Genomic DNA, 20,588 nt, shown 5'->3' with positions numbered 1-20,588 from the left:
GGTCAAGGTTCACGTTTGTATACACATGTTATGAACGTCAATTTCAAGTTCACGTTCAAAAATTGGGCCATATCATTGAAATTTAAGATTTGCGTTGTTAGGATATGAAGGTTTACGTTAACGTTCTGCAGAAATGGGGGTAAAAGTTCATGTTGTACAGATACAGGGGTAAAAGGTCACGTTGTACAGATATGGAGGTAAAAGTTCACATTGTACAGATATGGAGGTAAAAGTTCACGTTGTACAGATATGGAGATAAAAGTTCACGTTGTACAGATATGGGGGTTAAAGTTCACGTTGTACACATATGGGGGTAAAAGTTCACGTTGTACAGATATGGAGGTAAAAGTTCACGTTGTACAGATATGGGGGTTAAAGTTCACGTTGTACACATATGGAGGTAAAAGTTCACGTTGTACAGATATGGGGGTAAAAGTTCACGTTGTACAGATATGGAGGTAAAAGTTCACGTTGTACAGATATGGAGGTAAAAGTTCACGTTGTACAGATATGGAGGTAAAAGTTCACGTTGTACATATATGGGGGTAAAAGTTCACGTTGTACAGATATGGGGGTAAAAGTTCACGTTGTACAGATATGGAGGTAAAAGTTCACGTTGTACAGATATGGAGATAAAAGTTCACGTTGTACAGTTATGGGGGGTCAAAGTTCAAGTTGTACAGATATGGGGGTAAAAGTTCACGTTGTACATATATGGGGGTAAAAGTTCACGTTGTACAGATATGGAGGTAAAAGTTCACGTTGTACAGATATGGGGGTAAAAGTTCACGTTGTACAGATATGGAGGTAAAAGTTCACGTTGTACAGATATGGGTGTAAAAGTTCCTGATGTACATGTATGGGGGTAAACATTCACGATGTACATATATGGGGGTAAAAGGTCACGTTGTACAGATATGGGGGCAACAGTTCACGTTGTACAGATATGGGTGTAAAAGTTTACGTTGTACACATATGGGTGTAAAAGTTCACGTTGTACAAATATGGAGGTAAAAGTTCACGTTGTACAGATATGGGGGTAAAAGTTCACGTTGTACATATATGGGGGTAAAAGTTCACGTTGTACATATATGGGGGTAAAAGTTCACGTTGTACAGATATGGAGGTAAAAGTTCACGTTGTACAGATATGGAGGTAAAAGTTCACGTTGTACAGATATGGAGGTAAAAGTTCACGTTGTACAGATATGGAGGTAAAAGTTCACGTTCTGCAGATATGGGGGTAAAAGTTCACGTTGTACAGATATGGAGGTAAAAGTTCACGTTGTACAGATATGGAGGTAAAAGTTCACGATGTACATATATGGGGGTAAAAATTCACGTTGTACAGATATGGGGGCAACAGTTCACGTTGTACAGATATGGGGGTTAAAGTTCACGTTGTACACATATGGAGGTAAAAGTTCACGTTGTACAGATATGGAGGTAAAAGTTCACGTTGTACAGATATGGGTGTAAAAGTTCCTGATGTACATATATGGGGGTAAACATTCACGATGTACATATATGGGGGTAAAAGTTCACGTTGTACAGATATGGGGGCAACAGTTCACGTTGTACAGATATTGGGGTAAAAGTTCACGTTGTACACATATGGGGGTAAAAGTTCACGTTGTACAGATATGGAGGTAAAAGTTCACATTGTACAGATATGGAGGTAAAAGTTCACGTTGTACAGATATGGAGGTAAACATTCACGATGTACATATATGGGGGTAAAAATTCACGTTGTACAGATATGGGGGCAACAGTTCACGTTGTACAGATATGGGGGTAAAAGTTCACGTTGTACAGATATGGGGGTAAAAGTTCACGTTGTACAGATATGGAGGTAAAAGTTCACATTGTACAGATATGGAGGTAAAAGTTCACGTTGTACAGATATGGAGGTAAAAGTTCACGTTGTACAGATATGGAGGTAAAAGTTCACGTTCTGCAGATATGGGGGTAAAACTTCACGTTGTACACATATGGGGGTAAAAGTTCACGTTGTACAGATATGGAGGTAAAAGTTCTCGTTGTACAGATATGGGGGTAAACGTTAACGATGTACAGATATGGGGGCAACAGTTTACGTTGTACAGATATGGGGGCAACAGTTCACGTTGTACAGATATGGAGGTAAAAGTTCACGTTGTACAGATATGGAGGTAAAAGTTCACGATGTACATATATGGGGGTAAAAGTTCACGTTGTACAGATATGGAGGTAAAAGTTCACGTTGTACAGATATGGAGGTAAAAGTTCACGATGTACATATATGGGGGTAAAAGTTCACGATGTACATATATGGGGGTAAAAGTTCACGTTGTACAGATATGGGGGCAACAGTTCACGTTGTACAGATATGGGGGTAAAAGTTCACGTTGTACACATATGGAGGTAAAAGTTCACGTTGTACAGATATGGGGGTAAAAGTTCACGTTGTACAGATATGGAGGTAAAAGTTCACGTTGTACAGATATGGGGGTAAAAGTTCCTGATGTACATATATGGGGGGAAACGTTCAGGATGTACATATATGGGGGCAACAGTTCACGTTGTACAGATATGGGGGAAAAGTTCACGTTGTACAAATATGGAGGTAAAAGTTCACGTTGTACAGATATGGAGGTAAAAGTTCACGATGTACATATATGGGGGTAAAAGTTCACGATGTACATATATGGGGGTAAACATTCACGATGTACATATATGGGGGTAAAAGTTCACGTTGTACAGATATGGGGGCAACAGTTCACGTTGTACAGATATGGGGGTAAAAGTTCACGTTGTACACATATGGGTGTAAAAGTTCACGTTGTACAGATATGGAGGTAAAAGTTCACGTTGTACAGATATGGGGGCAACAGTTCACGTTGTACAGATATGGGGGTAAAAGTTCACGTTGTACACATATGGGTGTAAAAGTTCACGCCGTACAGATATGGGGATCAAAGCTCATGTTGTACAGATATTAGGGTAAAAGTTCATGTTAAACATATATGGAGTAAAAGTTCACGTTGTACAGATATTGGATAAAAGTTCAAGGTGTTACAGATATGGGGTAAAAGTTTACGATGTACATATATGGGGTTATACGTTCGCGATGTACAGATATGGAGGTAAAAGTTCAAGTTGTACATATATGGAGGTAAAAGTTCACTTTGTACAGATATGGGGTAAAAGTTTACGTTGTACATGTATGGAGGTAAAAGTTCACGTTGTACAGATATGGAGATAAAAGTTCACGTTGTACAGATATGGAGATAAAAGTTCACGTTGTACAGTTATAGGGGGTCAAAGTTCAAGTTGTACAGATATGGGTGTAAAAATTCACGTTGTACAGTTATAGGGGGTCAAAGTTCAAGTTGTACAGATATGGGGGTAAAAGTTCACGTTGTACAGATATGGAGGTAAAAGTTTACGTTGTACATATATGGAGGTAAAAGTTCACGTTGTACAGATATGGAAATAAAAGTTCTCGATGTACACAAATGGGGGTCAAAGTTCACGATGTACAGATATGGGGTGGTCAAAGTTAACGTTGTACAGTAGATTGTAGACTCGTGTCTCCTTTAATAGAATGTCGATATTATTTGTGGCAGTTTTTGTTGTTTTTATTGTTCATTTAGTGTTTTTTTATTTTACTTATTTTCAGGACTAAATTTCGATACATAACGACAATGAATTGTTATGAAACAATTCATCTGGAGTGTTTTAATTTGATAAATCGGTATCTAGATACCAACACAATTAGATCATAAATTATGTAAGTACTGGCTTTAATGCTAGGCCGTGGCCCTGATATATGGACGTATACCGTGTCTGTATTTAGTCTGTCAAAACAGGTGATTATTGAAAAAAGTGATACAAGGCAATGAAAATTTGGTCAAGGGCGGGGCATTTCTTTTATGTTCCCAATTAAAGTCTCTTTATCCATGTGTCTCATATTTTCATTACAATTCTAAATTTAATTTCTAAATTTCATGATTAAGAAGAATTTTGAAGAAAAAAAAACCCGTGTTATAAATCATGCAGAGACAGGATTTAATTCAAGTCAAGAGAAGCGATGATGAAATAAATATTGAACATCGATAGGTTGGTCCCATTAAGTCAAACAAGCCGAAGTTAGTCAACATTGTGTCGCCGTTACCGAGAACATCATGTGACTACCGTAATTATGTAATGTCTGTCGGAACTGTTCCGAGAACGGGTCATGAACTATCCGATTCCATTCGCAATAACTTCTATGGCGACTAATCTAAAAGGAATGAATGTTTACAAGTATCGACTTTCAACAACTGATTTACCAAAGTTGTTAAGAAATCGTTATACATATTCTTTGATATAACTTGATTTCAATTACATCAAATACCAACAATATCGGGTCGAATCTAACTCGTAAAGTGTGACTTTTAAATACTTACTTGCTCAAAATACTATGTCTAGGGACTACAAGCAATGACAAACCGATTAATACATATTCTACGGAGAAAATGCCGATTTAAGATAAAAGTGAACTAAAAGTATAGCTGAATAAAATAATATATTATAACAATGTCTGCTAATATTCACACATGCTTTTCGTAATGTATATCATATTTTGTGTTGTATTACATTGGCTGTGTTCTCCGCCATCTTGCACATATTCAATATGTTGTCATATGTATGTTTTTTTTTGTAATCCTATATGCTGTTTGTACTCGGAATAAAATGAATTGAATTGAGAATTGTAACCCACTTTATTTTTCGTGAGATACTAATTTTCGCGTAGCTTGAAAAAATACTCATGTACATTCTCGATACTCCAGGGGTTACTATAACTGACGTTTTATCCACTCTTGGACCATCCTCGATACTCCAGGGGTTACTATAACTGACGTTTTATCCACCCTCGGACCATCCTCGATACTCCAGGGGTTACTATAACTGACGTTTTATCCACCATTGGACCATCCTCGATACTCCAGGGGTTACTATAACTGACGTTTTATCCACCCTTGGACCATCCTCGATACTCCAGGGGTTACTATAACTGACGTTTTATCCACCCTTGGACCATCCTCGATACTCCAGGGGTTACTATAACTAATGTTTTATCCACCCTTGAACCATCTTCGATACTCCAGGGGTTACTATAACTGACGTTTTATCCACCCTTGGATCAGCTGATAGTAATACCGGAGGCAACAGAACAGAACAGGTGATTTGGTTCTTTGATGTACATCAAAAGAGCCGTACTTGGGAGTCTCTCTCTCTCAGTAGTTTTCAAATGAATTTTTGCATGTCTGTGATTGGTCAGATTTTTTTCTCCTGAGCTGCCTTAAGTTTTACTGCGAGATAGTCCAAGGGTGGATATAACTTCAGTTATAGTAACCCCTGGAGTATCGAGGATGATACATTTATGAATGCACGGTTATCAAAGTCCTTGACTTCGAATTTCTGTATATGTTGGGAATAACGAAATGGTGTATCCGCGAAAACCACAGGGATCTGGCACGATTTTTTAACCAACAGTATACATATATGACATTATAATATATATATGTATACTGTATGTTAAAAAATCGTGCCAGGTCCCTGTGGTGAAAACAAAGCGGACTGCAGTAGTAACAGTAAACAGAATTGGACTTGAATACTTTATGATACATTGTAGGACTGTATTTACTACAAAGCAAGCTATTACAACAAATTGTCTGGTTCTATTTCTTAGAGCTAAAATACAACAAAACATTATAATGAGTCCGATTAAGTCCAATAATATGTATGCTTGTATGTATGTATGTATTGTTTCAATCATATGTCAATATTTACATGTTTAATATCTGATAATGGCTGAATGAACGAAATAAATTCTCTATTCTGAGTACTAAAACAAAAAAGTCCAATAATCTATGAGATATTATTTATTCTACAATCAGATACTTTGAAAGAAAGAAAATTCAGAAAATGTCGTTTTCAAATCTGCGAATTGTAATCCAGTATTCAGAAACAGAGCTTTGTCTTCAAATGTTTAATAAATTAGCGGAAAATACATTCTGAAACAGTAATAGAACATATAAATTATCTGAACATTTATTCGGAAAACTAATACTTACAGATGGGTTCTGTGTACATGCGCCCAATTTACACTCTCTGTCGACATGTTTCGTGGTTTTCTTGGATTGTTTAAGTGATGAGCGAGCTCTGTTTTGATACAAATTTGTTAAGGGGTTAAGCATGAATTAAAAATTTTGTATTCATCATGGGTTAAAAACAACTGTGACAAAGATATATTATATTCATAGCTTACTTTTGGTAATATCGTAAGGGTCACGACGTATACAATCTCACAAATACAAAAAAAAGTTAAATTTGTTTGTGGAGAAAGATAATTATGTAGGATCCATCTCTAAAACAATTGGGCATAAAAAAATCTTTAAAATCTCAGAGGAGGAGCCATTTCTTTATATTAAACACATTATAATATACAAAATATTCATCAAAGTTACGGTATTTAAAACTTAAAATAAGTCAATTCCTTTTAGTAATGTATTGACATTGTATTGGACATCAATAGAAATTATCATACAGTTGGTAGAGGAAGTGATTGATTATCAAGTACTAAGTCCAATGGAAATGATGAAACAGTTATTCAATCTTTGCAAAGCAATAGGTTAATATAATGAAATCATCTGGAGCAATCTTTTAACACAAATAACGATTTTTTGCGTCCTTTATAGTAAAATTACCTTACTTAATCTAGCAATAAAATTCAGCTCATAATTTGTCGTCAACATCGTAGTCAGGTCGCCAGTATAAGAGGCGGGGCATCTCTAGATCTACAGCTGTTTCTAGTGTTAGTTTAATGAAAGTGACAGAGAAATATGAGTTGTAAATATCAAATATGACTATACTATATTTACATTTTTTTTCGGTTTGTTTTTGCTAATTATTTTAACTGGAAATGTGAATAATGAGAAATAAAGTAGTGTTTGTGAATTTGAAATTAAGATTATGTATAATCTGAACATATGTGTGTCACTGAAGAATGGCACCTATAAAGTACAAGTAATGAACTAAAGAAAATATGCTGATTATTGCGTAACAAATTTACAATGTATATATTAGTGTTGATATAAAAATAGTATGCTGATTATTGTGTAAGACATTTGAAAGGTATGTGTTAATGTTTAAACAAGGTATGAATTAATGTTTATATGAAAAAGTATGTTGATTATTGTGTAACACATTTTCAAGGTATGCATTGGTGTTTATATGAAAAAGTATGATGATTATTGTGTAACATATTTTCAAGGTATGTGTTAGTGTTTATATCAAAAGTATGTTGTTTATTGTATAACATATGTTCAAGATATGAACTGATGTTTATATGAAAAATTATGCCGATTATTGTGTAAACATTTACAAGGTATGTGTTAGTGTTTATATCAAAAGTATATGTTGTTTATTGTATAACATATGTTCAAGATATGAACTAGTGTTTATATGAAAAATTATGCTGATTAATGTATACATGTAACACAATTACAAGGCATGTGTTAGTGTTTATATGAAAATCTTTATTGTTTATTGTATAACATATGTTCAAGATATGAACTAGTGTTTATACGAAAAAGTATGCCGATTATTGTGTAACATATTTACAAAGTATGTATTAGTTTTGGTATGAAAAATATGTTACTTTTTCGACTGATTAACCAATATACAAAGTCTAGTTTTGAGGCACAAAGTGTGCTGAAAAATGTGAAAACTGCTGATATCAAATAAGTATGTATGGCCGAGTGTAAAGTCATCTTTAGCAAAACATTAATTCCACGTTATATTTTTCGTTATAAACGCTAAAACGCAGTGTTACAGTTGAAACACACAACATAAAGTATTAAAAATACGAAGTTATAGATTTGTATCCGGAAAACTTTACAAAACATGCAATCTGTAGACTTGATGGGTTACCGCATATGTAAATTTATGGATGTAGCCGTGAAGATTTCAAATGGTTTTAATCATTTTAAATTATTTTACATTTTGCTGAAATGTATAAAGTATTAGGTTGCATAGAAAACTGTCATATATTCTTATATGATTTTGTATTTGTGTCATAACCTATACCAATCATGCATTTATACCATAAATTTCTAGTCAGTCGCCATTCCCAAGGATTCCATGTTGTACCCAACAAACTATCGGGTAGTGCAGCTTTACAAGGGCACTCACCTGTAAGTTTGTTTGGCCAGCTTGAGAGGTCAGAGCCAAGTCAACAAGACTCGTACAGTATTAATTGATTTGATAGTAAATAATTGATTATCTGTCGGAGAAAATATGATGGCATCAGTTTGAAATAGAGCTGATTATACATACACGACTGTTCTGTTTCAGGTATATTAGCCATGGCAAAGCGGAACCAAAGAGGACTTCAGGTAAGTATATCTAAATTTGTCTTGCATTGAAATTCCCTTTACGGATGTGAATGTGGCGCATTGGTGTAAGTTGAGAGTATGCTCAGCTGAGATTTCGGGTGCCGTCGATCATGAGTTCATATGACACCTGTGTTTCTATAGAATATATAGTTATCTAAGAATATTTAGTGGACAAGTGGTCTATATGTAAATGCAACGTATGATGTGTCGTGCAGGTAAATATGGCGTTTTATATGATTCGCCTATACCCAGTTACTTTGCCTAGCGCGCATCTGCAAAGCAATCACTGACATAGAGATTACACAACGAGTGGTTGTTGGATATGGAATTTATTCCACACGAGTGAGTTATTTTTTACAAGCTACAAAAGACACGAGCTTTAGCGAGTGTCTTTTGTAACTTTAAAAAAATAACTTACGGGTGTGGAAAAAATTACATATCCAACAACCACGAGTCATGTGACCTGTTTCTACCACAATAATATCCTATCTTAGCCGATAGAAATACGAGGAGGATAAGTACGCAATCCAACAGCAGTTTTGGCGCCAAGCGGCGATCACAGCATAGCATGACGTCACTCGATTATTGATGACATTGACAAATGATGATACGACACTGAGAAAGACGCAGTTCGGTCAAAGTTCATCGTATCAGCCAATCAGAATGCGTACAGAGTTTAAACCACGTGTGGTATAAACAAATTGTTAATCAACAGCTGCATCGTTTATTTGATACCCTGAGACTTGAATAACAGCGCCTATTGTGGTAGACATCAATATCCATAGATTCCATAGGAAGATAGTTTAATGCTTTTAAAATTATATCATCCTTGTATGTCAATTAAGGTACTGCTGTAGCAACCTAAACTTTGACCTCTTTAATGATCATTTAGCAGAATCACCAATGTGTGAAAGTGGTATTGAATATAAAACTACTGAACAGTTCTTCTTTTTTATTAAGTATATTGAGCAGCAAATAATTCTCAAAATGTTACCAACTTTTACTCATAGCCATTTTGACCTTCAAATACTTTTATCTGGTTGTTATAATTATAATAAAGAATCAAACTGGAATATCTTTCAGTGTACAACAGAATTTGTCAGCGCCACAAACATATTTCAAAACATATATACATCATCAATTACTGTTGTTACTTAATGACTTTTTCTTAAACTTCTAACTGTGATTTAAAATAACTTAGTTAAAAATTGATTAGTTACATATCGCTTGTATCTTTTCGTGGCTAAAGGTGCCTTGTATATTATGTATTGCATCCATTTCCTGACGTGATCTCCTTATTTTGTTATAACACTGACCAAAACTATGCATCTGATCCGAGAGGTATTTACTATTATTATATATCATTATCATACTATTTAGAATATATCATTGGTACATTTATCCACGTATCTATATTTGCTGATTTTTATGAAATTCTCGTTTGCATACCTAAAAGTAATGACAAGTGTTTATCTAGATCAATATCATTTCAATTTTCTGCAATGATTTGTCTCCATCGCTCATAAACAGGAATGCAGCAGTCATTGAGAATTACCGAATCCTACAGGTGAATGACCGCCGGCTCATTAGCCAATATGAACTGGTCTGTATCCTGCGGGTAAAGGTATTAATTCCTTCATGATTGCTGTGTCCTCATATCTTTATCATTATAATTCTTGGAAAACAAAATTACTTTCCTTACATAAGTATAACATCTGGTATTGTCATTACTTAAGGATATCTTCTGTTATACCGTTTGAAAAATTTAATTAGATTTTATTTGTATTAGAATATACATTTTTCACCAATAATTGCCTGCTGTTCAATCCCTTTTTAATTTAATTGAAATAAGATTTTATTGAAGAGCTTTTATATGACTGGAAATCCATTGTGACGTCATTGTTTGACGTCAGTAAACAATGAACTGGTGTCACGTCGATAAAGTCTTTAATCTGGTCTTTTGATGTAGATATCAGAAAAATTGAATTACAGTGTTATTGACTTTGTGCCTTCGAAATTGGGTGTCCCTCTTCGTAATCTATTTTCTTATCTCCTGAACTGCCTTCAGTTCTACTATAAGATGGTTCAGGGGTGGTAAAATGACAGTGAAAGTAACCACTTGAGTATTGCGGGTGTCGATATACAACGGCAGTGTTACAACTGTAGATACCGAAATAAAATCGTCGAATTACATTTAAGTTGTTAAGCATCAAAGCGAGTTTACTTCGCAAAAATTGTTTACAGTATAGAGTTGAACTTGATGTATTTATAGATATTTTGTGTAATACAGACGCTGGCCCAGGGCTCGCTAGTCCTGGCTCGAACTCACGCCACAGAAGCGGTGTTAAAAAATATTGAGGACCAGCTGGAGAAAGAGTTAGAACGGGAGGAATCAGCTTCAACTTCGGCCAAGCCGCTAGCAAGGTAACAAGGTTAAAGAGGGTCAACTCTAATCACATCTGATAAATTATTTATAGATCACAGCGTTGTAGAGTAAAACCTATACAATACAATAAATCATTAATTACTTTCGGTCTGGTAGTATATAACTAACATTCGTGTTAATCCAATTTTGCCCACGACTACCGTATTTCGGTAAAGCGGTGATTATGTCGTTCTTTACCTCTGATTGTCTTTAACCAGCCAGCCATATTCTCTAAATGTTTCTTATCCTTCATTTTCACTTGAAGGTTTGTCATGAAAGGAGAGATTTTTTCATGTAACTAACATACGGAATCTTCCGCACGTTTTGTCACGATGTAAAGATGACGAAAGAAAATGTTGAAGTTGAACTTTGGAATTTAATGATGATAACTTTGACTTGACGGATGGCTATTCTGGAGTGTCCAGAATATAGCCGTTGTGTTCCGTACAAAGTCGGAGACCTAACTGCTTTACAAATAAAATATTTCATGCTTAAATAATGTACATACAATAAAATTACAGAATTATGATTGACAGATATCGCTCATTGGCAGATTAATCAGTCGTGGTCAGTGTCCTTTAGGCAATTAGGATGGCCGTGACATTAATCCGGTTACGTAATAGAATGGAACTTAAAATCTTTCAGAAAAGGTATCAAAGTAAATTGCCAGAGGATATACACAGTTATCACACATATGGGGTTTTATCTCAAATGTCACAAACGTAAATATGATCAAGAATATAACCTTAGGAATGTCAAATTACACACAATAGTATTAACTGATAATTGATGTTAAAATTTAGCAACTATTAACGCAAGTTCAAAGCACTTTAAAATTTATCACAAAATTCTTTGTGATAACTTCCTTCCGCTCCGGGAAAGACGCGTCCCGCGTCTTAATTAAACTGTCCATTGTTTTGATGGAGTCTATTCGCTCGGTGTTCATAGGAAATGTGTGGTCGCTGGCGTCGTGAATTATTTTGTGCTTGGTTTCGTGGTCCGGGAAAAACATTCGGTCTGGTAGTATTTGGAGCGCTGTAGTAACTTAGTTGTTTTTGGAGGCTTGTGATTATGTTTTGTTTCTGTTTTAATTCCTCGTCCTTCTCCGAAATTCTGAACTTTAAATTAGAAATCTGTCGCTGCGTCTGTTCTTTTTGTTTCGCGGTTGTTTGTAATGTACTGATTGTTTCATCTTTGCTTTTCATAATTTTCTTTCTGTTGTCCAATGCTTTTTCTAGTTCTTTGATTTGAGACACATAATTGGTTATATTCACATTTTTGACGCGAGCACATTCCTCTTCTAGAATTTCGTTTGATCTTTGTAATTTTGCACACTTTTCTGATATTTTGGAGATGGTAAATTTTGGTACGAACAAGTTTTGACTGTAATGAAATTAACTGGTTGTTGTAGTCAGAGTCTTTCTGGAAATCGTTTTGAAGTTCACTATTTTCAATGTCACTGAATGGAAAAATACACAATACCTTTTTGGTTTCTGGAATTTCCTGAGACGTTCAGAATCTCGCCGCCGTTTAGATGTTGACTTGGCCTTTTTCTTTGGTGCAGTGCGAATAACGGACTTACTGTCCGAAGAGTTTTTCGGGACAGGAACAGGATGGATAGGCAGTTGTCGCTGACTGGTCCATGGATAATATCCTGTTGTACCAACATTTGTAGTACAATGTCCGGTTCGATTAAAACACATTCTCGAAAAGTGGCCAATGTTTCCACATCGGAAACAGTAACATCCGTTTCCTGGACAACACATCGGATGGTTTGGGGCGAAGTGGCCTCCACATCTATAGCATAATGCCATCCTGAATGGTTACAGTCAAAACGTTACCCTGGTTAACTCCAAAGTATGGCGAACACAGTCTTGGTTAAAATCCAGTCCGTGTGATTCCGAATAGAGTTGGTCCTTCTTTGAGTCACTCGCGGGAAATACTTGCTTGGCAGTTGAGGTTTCGGGAAAGCGTACCCAGCGTAGAAGTGGGTACTACCAGGATTATCTCCACCAATTAACATACGGAAACTTCCGCACGTTTTGTCACGATGTAAAGATGACGAAAGAAAATGTTGAAGTTGAACTTTGGAATTTAATGATGATAACTTTGACTTGACGGATGGCTATTCTGGAGTGTCCAGAATATAGCCGTTGTGTTCCGTACAAAGTCGGAGACCTAACTGCTTTACAAATAAAATATTTCATGCTTAAATAATGTACATACAATAAAATTACAGAATTATGATTGACAGATATCGCTCATTGGCAGATTAATCAGTCGTGGTCAGTGTCCTTTAGGCAATTAGGATGGCCGTGACATTAATCCGGTTACGTAATAGAATGGAACTTAAAATCTTTCAGAAAAGGTATCAAAGTAAATTGCCAGAGGATATACACAGTTATCACACATATGGGGTTTTATCTCAAATGTCACAAACGTAAATATGATCAAGAATATAACCTTAGGAATGTCAAATTACACACAATAGTATTAACTGATAATTGATGTTAAAATTTAGCAACTATTAACGCAAGTTCAAAGCACTTTAAAATTTATCACAAAATTCTTTGTGATATAACATCAAACGTTTTCCTAATCATTTCTGTCTTAATGTCTACACTGTTTGTCCCCAGACTATGATTTCAAAACCTTAAAATATTTTTCCTTTTATCAGGGTTCGCCATAAGGGGCAGAAATTCTTGCACAGTAAACACATTTTGTTGATCATCGTTGGCCTAAACGTCCTCGACTGTATTCTCGTCCTCGGTGAACTCATCCTCGACGTCCACTTCATTGTCGGTAAGGAACGCCATCTAGGGTATAAGCCTTCTCTCCCTTCTGATAATGGCATTGGGAAATAGGGAGGAGTATAAAAATATCATGTTCTTTTATTACTTCCTTACTTTACTTTTAGCAATAAAAAGCATTGCAAAATTTTGCCCTTTGCGCTATTGTAGATATCACTCATATTTTTTAAGGAAAAAACCCGACTTTTTCAGACACTAAATATGTTCTGCTAAAACATTTCCATTTGCTAAAGGGATAAGAAACGTTTTAGCATCATTTGCTAAGGTGTTTTCTGATCTAGAGTTAGCTGTGAAATGACTGGTTTATAGGGGATGGAGAGAGGGAATTCGAAGTGTGGTGATGGCAGAGAGGTCGAATGGTCTGTGTTACAGGTGGGGTGGAATTAAAAGGGAGAGTGACTGAGCGACATCGGGTGGTATTGGGTAAAAAAGTGGGCGAGGTTGAGACGTAGGTAGTAATGAGCTGAGAGAGAGCTAAGGCGGGAATTAGAAAGAGATGGGGTATGAATGAGAAAGTAGAGAGATGTTGTGGGGCTGAAAGAGGAATGGGACGGGGTTAGGAGAGGTTGGGGTAAGGCTGAGGGAGAATTTGAGCGGGACGGAGAGAGGAATGGGTTGGGAGTGAACGAAGGAACAAGACGACGAGGTGATGAACCTGGTGTACACTGTGATTTGAATACTTGAAATGTGTGATGAGTGGGGAAAATCATCCTCGAGAGTCCAGAGGTTACTAACACTGTCGATATAATTGTTTTGTGGAAAAAGCAAACTCTCTTAGTGTTCTATGGACAATTTATTTATAATTCAGAGGAGTGAACGTACATTGAACAATTGAGAATGTATTAATTAGATGTAAATTGTTGTTGTTATCTAAATATCACCATTTTGTTTGCTAATGTAAGAAAGACAACTCTGACAGGAGTATCTGTGATCATAGAAAGAGCATAAATTCGCGAATATACACGTAATACTATAGAGTTTGTTGTAGCGATATTATTTACAGTCATTGCGATTACGCTAATCTGAACGCAACTCCCTCCCATTGACTGTACAGTGGCATATGTAAATATATAAAAATGAAGAGAGGGAATACAAGTAAGTCAATAGTGTCAGTGGTTGTCTTGTGTATTGGCTATTTGCATCAGTACAGGTGAAATAATGTATCTATATAAAGGTCTATAAATTAATGACCAGATAATGATGGAGATATGGTAATTGTTCTGTTAGTTATCTTCCATATAAGTTATAAAATGTAAACCAGTTTATATTCGCATGTAAATAAATCCCACTTTTTTCTAGAGTGATTAGAAATCGCGTAAATCATGTATATATATCTCCACGAAAAATGTATCCAAATCGGGTACAGTTAGAAGTCAAAACTGCCTATACAGACCGCCCCAGGGACCAAGAAAAATATGTACGTCTTAATACACATGTCAAATTTTGTTGAAATTGATTATTTGGGATCATGAGAAAGTTATCTTATTAAACAGGTGGTCACTATACAGAGGTGGTCGCTAAGGTAGGTTTTAATTCTGAAATGAAAACGCCTTTAGTAAACGCAAAATAACTGAAATCATTGCAAAATTTAAGTTCAAATTGACTTACGGAAATCGTGAAGTTCACTTTTGTAAACTACTAAACTAGTTCTTTCAATTATTTTTTCGGGTTCTGAAATGCATCATGTAATAAGATCAGATTGTATACATGTTATTTAGGCATGAATATATGTTTGAGTCGCAACTGCAGCCCTTGTCATACAGTCGGACAATGTTCAGGCTCTGTCTCTGACTGAACAACGTCTCGTTAGAAGAACTATGGGATAACGTATATCTAACCCCCATTGAGGTATCGCCTTTCGACTGACAATTACTGGATGACAAAAAGATTTATTAGACAGCGAAATATACATTACAATTTGTAACACAGTTTAATCGCATCGCAATTCAGTTCACATTTCCGAATGGATGCTTCAAAATGGCGGAGGACACAGAGCTCTAAAATTATGATACTTCATATTATAAACATAACATAAATTAAGCACTTCTTATACATGTATATTTAAAGTTTGCACTGACACGGACTCAATAACCATGCTTTCTAGTATTATCATTATCAGTGTATAATGATAATATAACACGTGCGGCGATTCTATTGTTACGGGAATAGTCATTGGCGTAGCAACGTGGGGTTATGACCTCACTTTTGGAAATGAATGACTCGATTCCAATTAGCTGTTCAATTGAATTCATTTACGATGACGGGAAAGTAAAAAAATATGGGTATTTTAATGAAAATTATTCAACTGTCACGAGAAGAAATAATATTCATTTACGTGAAAAACTGTAAATATAAGGAATAGATTTTTATTTTGTTGTGGTTATGAGGTTATAATGATAATGGAGCCTGTGTAAATTTTGCCGGGTTACATAAAATTTACACGGGCTCCATTATCATTATACCCTCATAACCTCAACAAAATAAAAAAATCTATTCGTTAAATACATTGTATGAATATTCAACAATATTTTATACTTTTTATGTAAGGCATAATTTAGAAATCAACTGTTTTTCATAGGTTTTCTCTGTTCTTGAAAACGCCCCACAACTGACGAATGGTGTTTCTGTATCAAAAACAGGAGCAGGCGAATAAGTATTTTCCTTCAGTTACATAAGTTATCTGCTTTACACCATTACCACCATTGAAAATAATGAGCTTCTTTTTTTTACTTCAAGATAAAACTATTAAAAACAACTAATTGCGTCCCGAAAACAAAATCCATTGCACTATTCCCTATATGGAATTAAGTATTAATTGCTCATTTACAAAAAGCGAAAGAAATTATATCAATTGTACTTTGGTGTTATTTAGACACTTATATACACTTTTATGTTCTGTCGGCGGTGAAGCATCAGTCAGTTTAAAATACACAGGGAAGGCGATACGGCTTGATAACTCGACGTCTCGGTTTCATCTTCAACATCGCTAGTGTTTACAAACACACATGCATCCAATGGAAAACTTAGGTAACACAAATACTTCTGACCTCTCGATGTTTCAGAACTTTTATTTTCGTTCTAATTAGCATGTCTAACAAAAGAAATACACAAGATCTGATTTGAAAGAAATACTGGACCAACGTCATAATTTATGCAAAAACTACCAGATATATGTCAACATCAAACTATTTAACAAAAGATGTGCGTCATACTTTGTCGGTAACCATGGTAACGTCACCCGATACTATGATTGTTTTTTGTAGATGCTAATATAAGACGCATAGAAACTAGTTATTTGACTGGTTCGAGGGGTAGAAGGTCGGTATAGCCCCGTACAAGCTGTCACAAACTTTTGTGTTCTTTCTAAATATAAACATTATCGTTAGTATCAAATGTTAGTATCAAGCGTGGCCGCATGAACATCTTCCAAGGACACAAATCAAACTGTAATGAAATAAGCTTTTTTCACGTTGCATAAAATTTTCTATATGCTGTGTAGCGGGTGAAGTATGGAGCGAGGTTTAGTGATGTAAGGACAGATTGGAGAAAGTGTGGGTATCAGGTCGGGGGAGGGGGGGTTGAGTGCGAAGATAAATGTGAGTATCAGGGTGATAAAGCATATAAGGGTCGTTACCGTTGTATGGCTATTTGGAGCTGCGGGGTAGGGCGAAGAGGAACGATTGTTTGACCAGCAAGTGTACCATTACGAGGTAACCTGAGCAGAAGTGGCAGATGATGCAAATATCACCCTCAATTAAAAAATATTACATAATAAATACAACAAAGTTTCTTTAAATGAAGAGGCCATTCTATACAAAATTATAAGAGACTGTAATATATATATATATATATATGCACACACAATACAAGATATGGGATGGCATAGGAAAGGGACAAGAGCGGGTGAGATGGGTTTGAGGTGGAGTGGTGGTTTGTTGGGTGGGATGGAGTTGGATGGAGTGGGTGCAAGGGGAAGAAGCTACGGCAGCGCAGGGTGAGCGTTTTGGCAATATGAGTTGGCGTGTATACCGGTGTGGTGTTGGAAGGTTTTTTGGCGGATGGAGTTAAAGTGAATCGGGATAGAGGCCTGGTGTGGTTGAGAGCTAATATAGACACGCTGTATGTGTTTTGAATAAATAAGATTTCTCAAGAAGTCAAACAAAAAAAAAGGATTTAAACAAGGAAAAGCCCGTTGTCTGTTTCATTCCTTTTAATGCACTGAAATAAAATACATATGCCAAAGTAATGTTTTCTCGAAATCGAAATTATATTTTTATGAGCAAATGATTTGGTATTGTGTGGTACTAATCTAATGAAAAATGAGGAATTTTAGTATATACGTTTACCTGTATTTCCAGACCTTCTTGATAAATCGGATAAACAGTCTCAACACTTCATGGACGCCATTGAAGAAAAGTACCCAGATGTTCCGCCCGTGCACGATATCGACAGTCTTTATAGTCGGTTAATTCACGCCAATATTTCCTGGGGCAATCAATCGGTCGGCAGCAATTCCAGCGTCACATTACGTCACCATAGGAAGAGAAATTTGGCATCTCAACATGGTTATGTTTTTGAAAACCAGAAAGGGCTAAATGTTACAATTAAAAAAATAAATGAAGCGCAGTTACAGAATGCGCATGCTCCGGCCGTTAAAAATGACCCCCATCACCACAGCATAGAGGAAGAGGTTGCTCATGGACTCCACAAAGCTAGCATAACGATATTGGCCATTTTAGTGATAGAGGTAGATCGTGTCCTCTCTTAACAAGTTTATGGAAAGAAATATCGCTTTTATTTATATATACTTTATTTAAATATACTTTCTGTATTTTGTAATGAAATATGCTAATCAGGATGACACTGGTATTTAAAATCGAAAATCTTTATCGATGTTGCCAAAATCATTCATCATATCAAAACTATCAATTACAAATAGCTTCGATTTTGTTCCACTAATATCGCAAATGCACACACAACAGAAAGACAAGTTTTAAACGGAAGAAAAGGGTTAACAATAAAAAGTGTTGTTTTCTTTCTTTCAGACTGGAATTAAAGTATTTTGTGAAGGAAGGGGAATATTCCATAGGAAAGTGGAGGTAGTTTTTCTTAAACTTAATTGATCGCAAAATAACAAGTGATGATGAAGGCGGGATACTACCATAACTTTATCGTTATAACGGGAGAATTTTATAACTTTATCATGAAGGCGGGAGAATTTTATAACTTTATTGTGAAGGCGGGAGAGTTTTATTACTCTGTCGTGAAGGTGGGAGAATGTTATAACTCTATCATGACAGCGGGAGTTTCATAACTTTTTGTGAAGGCGGGAAAATATTAAAGTAGAGACATATTGATAGTTTCCAATACATTATCATTAGGTTCCAGCGACACTGATAATATATAATTTTGTTTTGTTGTCTAGGTTTTTGACAGTATAATTGTAGTGGTGTCCTTCACTCTGGACCTGGTTTTCATCAAGGGCCTCACCATGTTCCCTATCCAGAAATACGTCTTCATACTGGCGTTTTTGGTGCCGTGGCGTGTTATAAGGGTGGTCAATAGTAAGTGGTAATAAAGGTGTAATGTTCATATCACTAAGGACTGTCAGAGTTACACTTATGACTGTCAGTTACACTTAGGACTGTCAGAGTTACACTTAGGACTGTCAGAGTTACACTAAGGACTGTCAGTTACACTTAGGACTGAATGAGTTACACTTAGGACTGTCAGTTACACTTAAGGCTGTCAGTTACACTTAGGACTGTCAGTTACATTTAGGACTGTCAGAGTTACACTTAGGACTGTCAAAGTTACACTTAGGACTGTCAGTTACACTTAGGACTGTCAGAGTTACACTTAGGACTGTCAGTTACACTTAGGACTGTCAGAGTTACACTTAGGACTGTCAGTTACACTTAAGACTGTCAGTTACACTTAGGACTGTCAGTTACACTTAGGACTGTCAGTTACACTTAGGACTGTCAGTTACACTTAGGATTGTCAGAGTTACACTGAGGACTGTCAGTTACACTTAAGACTGTCAGCGTTACACTTAGGACTGTCAGTTACACTTAAGACTGTCAGTTACACTTAGGACTCAGTTACACTTAGGACTGTCAGTGTTACACTTAGGACTCAGTTACACTTAGGATTGTCAAAGTTACACTTAGGACTGTCAGTTACACTTAAGACTATTAGTTACACTAAGGACTGTCAGTGTTACACTTAGGACTATCAGTTACACTTAGGACTGTCAGTTACACTTAGGACTGTTAGTTACACTTAGGACTGCCAGAGTTACATGTTCCCTATCCAGAGATACGTCTTCATACTGGCGTTTTTGGTGCCGTGGCGTGTTATAAGGGTGGTCAATAGTAAGTGGTAATAAAGGTGTATTGTTCATATCACTAAGGACTGTCAAAGTTACACTTATGACTGTTAGTTACACTTAGGACTGTCTGAGTTACACTTAGGACTGTCGGTTACACTTAAGACTGTCAGTTACACTTATGACTGTCAGTTACACTTAAGACTGTCAGTTACATTTAAGACTCAGTTACACTTAAGACTGTCAGTATTACACTTAAGACTGTCAGTTACACTTAGGACTGTTAGTTACACTTAGGATTGTTAGTTACGCTTAGAACTATCAGCTAGTTACACTTTAGACTGTCAGAGTTACACTTAAGACTGTCAGAGCAACACTTAGGATTGTCAGTTACACTTAGGACTGTTAGAGTACATTTACGACTGTCTTAGCTACACTTCGGACTGTCAAAGTTACACTTAAGACTGTAAGAGTTACACTCATGACTGTCACAGTTACACTAAAGACTGTTCTATGACATTGGGAACCTGTCTCGATTTCTTGAAAGCGATTGACTTTAAGTAAACTCCATACATGTATATTTATCTCAAGTTATTTTTA

General features: G+C 36.0%; 1 protein-coding gene across 1 annotated transcript in view; it reads left to right on the top strand.

The window, feature by feature from the left end:
* The window catches only part of LOC138330001 (uncharacterized), a 32,073-nt gene that overhangs the window by 5,717 nt on the left and 5,768 nt on the right, over window positions 1-20,588 (top strand). The window contains exons 2-7 of the mRNA XM_069277333.1: window positions 8,382-8,422; window positions 10,713-10,846; window positions 13,525-13,649; window positions 18,016-18,404; window positions 18,703-18,756; window positions 19,083-19,221. Coding sequence (XP_069133434.1) covers window positions 8,393-8,422; window positions 10,713-10,846; window positions 13,525-13,649; window positions 18,016-18,404; window positions 18,703-18,756; window positions 19,083-19,221 — 871 coding nt within the window. The 5' untranslated portion in view covers window positions 8,382-8,392. The remainder of the gene's footprint in view (window positions 1-8,381; window positions 8,423-10,712; window positions 10,847-13,524; window positions 13,650-18,015; window positions 18,405-18,702; window positions 18,757-19,082; window positions 19,222-20,588) is intronic.

This window comes from Argopecten irradians, chromosome 8 (assembly GCF_041381155.1).
Source record: "Argopecten irradians isolate NY chromosome 8, Ai_NY, whole genome shotgun sequence".
Classification (NCBI taxonomy): domain Eukaryota; kingdom Metazoa; phylum Mollusca; class Bivalvia; order Pectinida; family Pectinidae; genus Argopecten; species Argopecten irradians.
This window is presented reverse-complemented; position numbering and strand designations above follow the sequence as displayed.